This window comes from Mastomys coucha, unplaced genomic scaffold, assembly GCF_008632895.1.
Source record: "Mastomys coucha isolate ucsf_1 unplaced genomic scaffold, UCSF_Mcou_1 pScaffold22, whole genome shotgun sequence".
Taxonomy (NCBI): Eukaryota; Metazoa; Chordata; class Mammalia; order Rodentia; family Muridae; genus Mastomys; species Mastomys coucha.
Window position 1 is genome coordinate 115,850,807 of NW_022196905.1, and position 7,787 is coordinate 115,858,593.

At 49.7% G+C, this 7,787-nt stretch overlaps 2 protein-coding genes across 2 annotated transcripts in view; one reads left to right on the forward strand and one right to left on the reverse strand.

Annotated features, from left to right (window-relative positions):
- The window catches only part of LOC116104638 (protein FAM216A-like), a 7,966-nt gene extending 7,308 nt beyond the window's left edge, over positions 1–658 (reverse strand). Inside the window, exon 1 of the mRNA XM_031391142.1 lies at positions 231–658. Coding sequence (XP_031247002.1) covers positions 231–295 — 65 coding nt within the window. The 5' untranslated portion in view covers positions 296–658. The remainder of the gene's footprint in view (positions 1–230) is intronic.
- Positions 659–785: 127 nt separating this feature from the next.
- Positions 786–7,787, forward strand: part of LOC116104639 (GPN-loop GTPase 3-like) — an 8,746-nt gene continuing 1,744 nt past the window's right edge. Inside the window, exons 1-5 of the mRNA XM_031391143.1 lie at positions 786–964; positions 2,697–2,805; positions 4,827–4,994; positions 6,266–6,390; positions 7,687–7,782. Coding sequence (XP_031247003.1) covers positions 917–964; positions 2,697–2,805; positions 4,827–4,994; positions 6,266–6,390; positions 7,687–7,782 — 546 coding nt within the window. The 5' untranslated portion in view covers positions 786–916. The remainder of the gene's footprint in view (positions 965–2,696; positions 2,806–4,826; positions 4,995–6,265; positions 6,391–7,686; positions 7,783–7,787) is intronic.

Genomic DNA, 7,787 nt, shown 5'->3' on the forward strand with positions numbered 1-7,787 from the left:
GCATCCAGCTGTGCCATCAGAAGTCAACTGTCCTCAACCGTCTAGGGAAAAGTTATAACCTTCCCAGGTCCGGGGCGGCCGGGTCCTCGGCTCCCCGCTGGGTTAGGGGCAGAAAGCTCCAGCGGGCCGCAGTGGTTGTCCGGCTCGGAGGCCGCCTCTGCAGTCGAGTCCGGGCCCCGCTAGAGCAATCTCCCGTCTCGCGCCTCCTCCGCAGGAGCTCCCAGCCTCACCCTTCGCCGCCTTCCGTCCGGGTCAAGGCTGTCGGCCCCGCGACCCCGGGAAAACGGCTCGGCATCCCGTCCACACGCGTGCGCCACACCCGCTGAGAGTCAGCGGCCTTCGGCTCTAACCTCCGGCCCTGCTCGAGCGGCTCCCGGATGGTGCGGAGGAAGACCGGAGATGCGGGAGCTAGACCCGAGGCGGAGCAACCTCAGGTGGCCAGGCTCCTGCGCCGTGGCATCTCTCCGTGACAAAGGCGCGTCAGGGCGAATCCATACACACGCACCCTAAAGCAAAGGAGCCTTCCACCTCAGTATTCTAGACCCTCAGAGGATCTGCAAACCTGGGGTTGTCACCCGAAGAGTCAAACCCAAGAACCAGTGCTGCGGCTCCAGAGCGCGGAGCGTTCCCCATGATCCGCTATCACCCAGGCAACCGCCTTCGCCCGAGGGCCAACAGACAACGGCTCGCCCTCCCTCTGCGCACGCGTGTCTCCGCCTCCTCTCTTTTCACGGTACGCGTTTTACAGGGCATTTGGCCCATGGGACGCTCCGTAGGTCTAGGTGTAGTAAATACCGGTGCTGAACAAGCGGTCTGAGTTGCGATTGGCTCCTACGCACGTTCCCGGAACTCAGTGGTCGTCCCGCGAGGGCTGAAGGGAGAGTGGCAGTCGGCTGTGTGAACCCGGAGGGTCGGTATGCCTCGGTACGCGCAGCTCGTCATGGGCCCCGCGGGGAGCGGGAAGGTGAGTTTCGAGGAGCTGCGGTTCGTGGGCGGCTGGGCCCAGGGTAATTCCCTGGGTAATTCGCTTCCGCTTTCTGCTTGTACCTTGTTGTTTGGGAGTAATAGCTTTAATAGCTGTTGAGCGGCTGGAGAGATGGCTGCGCGCTTAAGAGCTTGTTCTGATTTTGGTTCTGTCCCAGCACCCTGACAGCAGTAACTCCACGAACCGTGCACTAATGTGTACGTACCCACACACGACACATACCTTTAAAATAATAGCAGTAGGATACCTCTGCTCCAGGATACCACTGCCCTGGTCGTTCCTGATGTTTTCATAACCACTCTGTGTTCCCGATCCAATACCCATTCTACATATTACAGACACAGAAAGGTTTATTTGTTCAGAATCATACGCTTAGTTCTGCCCAGAATTTGATTCTGCTTTTGGTCAATTCCAGAACAGGCCCTCTGCCACACACCCGGTATGGGGTCTTGTCTTCCTTGTTTCTCAGAAGTTTGGACCTTGGGTTCCATTCCAACATCAGGAGGTGGGGGTAAAGTTGGGGTATGAGTTTCTGATACGTGTATACGTTTGTATATATGCACCATTTGCGGGCACTGCCCAAAGAATCCAGAAGAGGCTGTCACTTGCAGAAAACCCAGGTCTTCTGCAAGAACATCAGTGCTCTTAAGTGTTCAGCCATCTCCCCATTCCTCAAAGAATGTTTGTAGCAGGCTTTCTTACCTTGTGTGTTCGGGTTGGGGGAGGGAGATTGGGTCTTTTTGTTCGTTGTTTCTGAAGCAGAGTCTCATTAGCTCTTAAGTGGGTGGAACGAACTCTATCATACTGTCTAGCCTGTTGTTCAGAGATCTGCCTGCCTCTGACCTCTCAAGTGCTAGAATTAAAGGTGTGCTCCACTAGACTCAGCTTTTTTTTTTTCCCCTTTGAGACACGGTTTTTCTGTGTAGCCTTGAGTGTCCAGGAACTCCCTCTGTAGATCAGGCTGGCCTCAAACTCACAAAGATCCGCCTGCTGGGATTAAAGGTGTTAACCACCACCACCACTGCTGCCACCCGGCTCTGGTTTTTATTTATTTATTTATTTATTTTGGTTCTTCGAGACAGGGTTTCTCTGTATAGCCCTGGCTGTCCTGGAACTCACTCTGTGGACCAGGCAGGCCTCGAACTCAGAAATCCTCCTGTCTCTGCCTGGTTTTTATTTTTAATTGTAATACAGTGTTTCTTTGTAAATACATATTAAGAGAATGATGCTAGGGACACTAAACACAGTAGAAAAGGCAATGATGACGTTTGAGGGACTCTTAGGGTCTGTGAAGGTGTTTGTATCATTTTAATATTTAATAAACCCAATATTCAGAGTACCAGAGATGTCCATGTGGCCCCGCAGGGCCTGTCATCTGATTAGGAAGGTACATAGCTCACCTGGCAGTTACAATGCATGTGTATGGAGGGGCTGTCCCAGGTAGAGAGAACAGGCTGCCAAGAAGGAAGCATGGTGAAGGTCATTTCTGTACTCTAAGTTCATTTGTGAACTGTGTTAAAACCTTCCCTGAGCCCCAGCCCTGCATCCTGATCTGCAGCTCTGGTTTCGCCGCCTTCCCAGGGTTTCCCTGGAGGTGCAGTTTGGCCTGGGTGGACACTGGCTCAGAGAGGGGAGAAGTATCTAGGGGTGTGGAGTATAGGGTGGCTCTATCCTGCCTTGGGTGCTAACCCCCCGCCTTGTAACGTTACAGAGCACCTACTGCTCCACCATGGTTCAGCACTGTGAAGCCCTCAACCGATCTGTCCAGGTGGTCAACCTGGACCCGGCTGCAGAGCACTTCAGCTACCCTGTCATGGCTGGTGAGTCCTGGCAGGGCTGGCAGGGCCACCTTCTTCAGGCACAGTAGAGCTCAGACGGCACTAGAAACTGGCTGCTTAGTTACTCACATGCTCACCCCTGCTTTCATGATGAGTGAGATGAGGCCACGTGCCATTGGTGGGTGTGGGTACAGTGACCCCCTTTTCTGGTCTTTGCTGGGAGACTCCAAGGTGTGAGGGCTCCTGCCTCCCTGCCTTTCCCTCTGGTCCCTTTGTTGCTTACTCTGGGGCTAAGATGGCTTGTCCACAGTAAATAGCACCTGTGCTGGCTTAAAAAGGTGAGGCTCAGGGCTGGGGTGTGGCTTGGTGGTGGAGTGCTTGCCTAGGGTACATGAAGCCCAGGGTTTTACCCTCAGCACCACATAAAACCAAGTGAGTGGTATAGGCTCAGTGCTCAGTGAAACAAAACAAAGCATTTTTTTTTTAATTAAAAACAATAAACCTCAATCAAACAGAAACTGCTCACTTAGATGGAAGATGCAGATATTTGAGCCAGCAGCTAAATAAATAAATGAATAAATAAATAAAATCTCAGTACATTAAGTTCTAGGATGGATGACTGCATATTGGGAGGGAGTTTGGTTAAGACAGAGGCCAAGCCCTGAAGCTGTATGTTCTCTGGAGGCTGTTAGAGGAGGTGCATCAAGTAAGCTTCAGAAGGGACAAGAGGGAATTTTTCAAGAAAGAGGTGTTGTTTACGTAGGTCCAACTGAGCAGTTGTGTAAGACCGTGACAGATGTGGGACCATGGTGACATTGGCTGCTTTGACCAGAATTAGCAGTGGAGCAGTGGGACTGACAGTTGGTGGGAGGGGATGGAGAGTGGGGTGGGGAGGAGGTTCTGCAGTATGGGCACTGACTGCCATGGAATGTTTTTATTTTAGCTTGAGGTTTTTTGTTTGTTTGCTTTTGTTTTTGTTTTTCTTCAAGACAAGGTTTCTCTGTGTAGTCCTGGCTGTCCTGGAACTCACTCTGTAGACCAGGTTGGCCTCGAACTCAGAAATCCACCAGCCTCTGCCTCCCAAGTGCTAGGATTAAAGGTGTGCACCACCACCACCTGGCAGCTGACTTCTTGATATAGGCACTACATAGCCAGATGGTTCAAAATATGAGTCATACAGAGGAGGAAGTGTCCAGAAGCGTAGCCTAGCGGCCAAGCCTGCTCCTTTCAGTAGCCAGTATTGCTGGTTTCTGATGTGTTCCTCCATAAGCAACTGTGCGTCTGAAATCCAGCCTGAGCGTATACAGTGTGTGCAGTGGACTTCTGTGTTTTGTTTTGTTGGGTTTTGGTTTTTGCCTCAAAACAGGACCTAGCTACACAGACCTCTTTCTTACTCTCCCAAGAGCTAAGCCTGTAGATGCCTGCCATCACAGCCAGCTCTTTTCTTCAACACGTTTGATTCTTACAGGAATCAAAGCGCCTTAAAGTTTTCACTTGATGATACACCTGGGAGCAGAGCTTTAAGGGCTTCCCCTCCAAGCCAAGTGTGGCAGTGAATGCCTTTAATCCCAGCACTCATGAGGCAGGGGCAGGCAGGTCTCTGTGAGTTCTAGGACAGCCTGGTCTAAGACCTTGTCTCAAAACAAAGAAAAAAATCCAAAAAACCAAAAAGCCCAAACACACAAAAAAGAGCTCCCTCCCCTCTTCGTCTGCGTCGTGCTCTGCTGTGTGCTATCTCTGTAGTAATGCTCAGTCCGCTGTGTTGGTCTCTCACTCTCCACCTGTGAGGCAGGGTCTCTAACTGAGCCTTGGACACAATGCCCAGCAATCCTCCTGTCTCTGCCCACAGCACTGCAGTTACAGATGTGTGGCCAAGCCCAGCTTTTTACACAGATGCCGGAGACTTACACTCTGGTCCTCACGGCTGTGCACCAAACACTCTTAGTCACTGAACCATCTAGTCACCGAGCCGTCATGCCAGCCCCGTGTGGGAATTCTTTATATACCTGTTGATTTAAGTTTTCCAGCTGGACACTTATTCTGGTCCCTGGCTGGCTCTGCAGACATCCGGGAACTGATCGAGGTAGATGATGTGATGGAGGACGACTCTCTGCGGTTTGGTCCCAACGGAGGATTGGTGTTCTGCATGGAGTACTTTGCCAATAACTTTGACTGGCTGGAGAACTGTCTGGGCCACGTTGAGGACGATTATATCCTTTTTGACTGTCCAGGTACATTAACAACTTAAATGTACAGTCTGCCTTGAAGCTGTGACGTTGTCCTCATGGGGATAGTAGTGAGCAGCGACACTGTGGAACCCAGTCGGCTCCAGTTTATCCCTTGGGTTTATCAAGTGCATACTGAGATCAACCATAAGGAAGCCAAGGCCGGGGCCTTAGAACTTATGGTTTATGGCCAGCAAGTGAACAGACAGTCACCCTGTAATTAGTATTTTTGGCAGGTGACCCACAGAAGGAGCAGGGGGCAACTGGCCAGTTGTCCTTTAAACTAGGCTGTGGGACAGAATTGAGACAGTAGAAGCAGGGGTGGCTGGGTGACCAGAGGTGCTGGGACGTGAAACTGGGAAGGGACAGGTGACATGTGAGATGTGGCCTTCACTTGCTTTCTTTCTCTTGCTTTTAATTGAACATGTGGCCTCCCTCAGAAGCACAAGCGTGTGTGTGTGTGTGTGTGTGTGTGTGTGTGTGTGTGTGTGTGTATTTTCCCAAGCTTCCTCTTTGTGCTTGTGTTACTGTTTTTCTGTGCTGTGGGCAGAGTCTTGGGCTAGTTCATGTCAGGGAGGGGAGGCAGTTTGCCACAGGGTCACATCCCCAGCCCCAGCACTGGCAAAAAAGAAATGTAAAAATATAGTCTGCCTGATGTCCCTGTGGTGGCTGTACCTCAGGCTTCATGATTGTCCTGGGAGCCTGTAATGCGTCCATAACAGCTGAGTGCAGGGAATGAGCAGTGGCTCAGAGGTTGAGAGCAGTTGCTGCTCCTCTAGAGGATCCAAGTTCAGTTTCCAGCAACCTCTGTAACTTCAGCTCTGACACCCTGTTCTGGCCTCCACAGGCAACTGCAAACACATGACATACACACATACATAAATCAAAACATGCACACTCACACACACACACACACACACACACACGACATACAGACATACATAAATCAAAACAACAAAGCTCAGGAACAAAATGCAAAAACCCCACAAAAATCAAAGGGAAAAACTGCATGGTGTGAGGCAATGGACAGTCACGGCATGTTTGCCTAGCTTGCACAAGGCTGCAGTTCAGTCCCCAGCACCACAGACAACACAAAGCAATACACCTGGATGTGTAGCAGGGTCTGACGTCCTTCTCTTTCAGTACAGGAGTTTTGATCGGAGGGTTTCACACACACTAGACATTCATCTACTATGTGCCCTTTCTGCTTTTACTCCACCTCTGCAGCGGGCTGCGGTAACCGGGTTCCTGACTGCTGTTTTGTGCACCCCCTGCAGGTCAGATTGAGCTCTACACCCACCTACCTGTGATGAAGCAGCTGGTCCAGCAGCTTGAACAGTGGGAGTTCCGAGTGTGCGGAGTGTTCCTTGTTGATTCTCAGTTCATGGTGGAGTCATTCAAGGTCTGAGGATGAATCTCTTGTAGATTTTTCAGTCCTGGGTAAAGCAAGTGACAGTCTCTGCTCATTCTGTGTGAGTCTCCACATCTCAGAGGCTATAACATTTATTTAGTATCTCCAGTGATCAAATTACTAAGTGAATGCATGTTTACCTAAGAAATAGATTTAGCTGGGTATGGTGACTTTAATCCTAGCACTGGGGAGGCAGAGTCAGAAGGATCTCTTTGAGTTCAAGGCCAGCCTGAACTACAAATCAAGTTTCAGGCTAGCCAGAGTTCTCTGGCTCAAAAAAATAAGAAGAAGAATAGATTGGGAGATCTGCTTATAAAATAAGAATTGAGGTAGCCGGGCAGTGGTGGCGTACGCCTTTAATCCCAGCACTTGGGAGGCAGAGGCAGGTGGATTTCTGAGTTTGAGACCAGCCTGGTCTACAGAGTGAGTTCCAGGACAGCCAGAGCTACACAAAGAAACCCTGTCTCAGGGAAAAAAAAATACTGATCTGGGTGAGTGGTTTGTGCCTGCAGTTGCAGCACTCAGGAGCCTGAGGCAAGAGGATTGCTTCAAATTCAAAGTTAGCTTGGGCTACAGAGTAAGACAGTATCTCAAGTACAAAGATTAAAGACTAGAAAAATCGGGCTGGAGAGATGGCTCAGCAGTTGAGAACACTGACTGCTCTTCCAAAGGTCCTGAGTTCAAATCCCAGCAACCACATGGTGGCTCACAACCATCCATAATGAGATCTGATGCCCTTTTCTGGTGCGTCTGAAGTCAGCTACGGTGTACTTATGTATAATAATAAATAAATCTTTAAAAAAAATTTAGAAAAATCTCTTTTTAATTTTCTGAGGACCGTTATTCCTGTTTAGAAATGATAGACTCCGTTTTCTCATTAGTAGTCATGAGGGGTGTTAGTGGGAAAGAAGGCCAATGTCGTGGTCAAAATCCAGAGATGTGATCAAGATAGATCAAGTGATTCGTTGATGGGTTTGGGACAGTCTTTCTGTGTAGCAAAGACTGGCCCAGAACTGGATGCCCGTCTGCGCAGCTGGGATTAAAGGCCTGCCACGCCCCTCTCTTCTTCAAGGCCAGACAGGCCTCTACCACCATCTTTTTTTAATTTATTTTTTATTAGATATTTTCTTTATTACATGTCATATGATATCTCCTTTCTACCACCATCTTAGCAAGTGTCTTTCCCTGTAAGATTAATCTCTTGAGTTGGGTACTAGTATCCTTCGTGTGAGTCGGGGGGCCCTTGTTGGCAATAACTGGTCGTTTCTATTCTCTTTCCTTGTCCAGTTTATTTCTGGCATCCTGGCAGCCTTGAGTGCTATGATTTCTCTAGAGATCCCACAGGTTAACATCATGACGAAGATGGATCTGCTGAGTAAGAGAGCCAA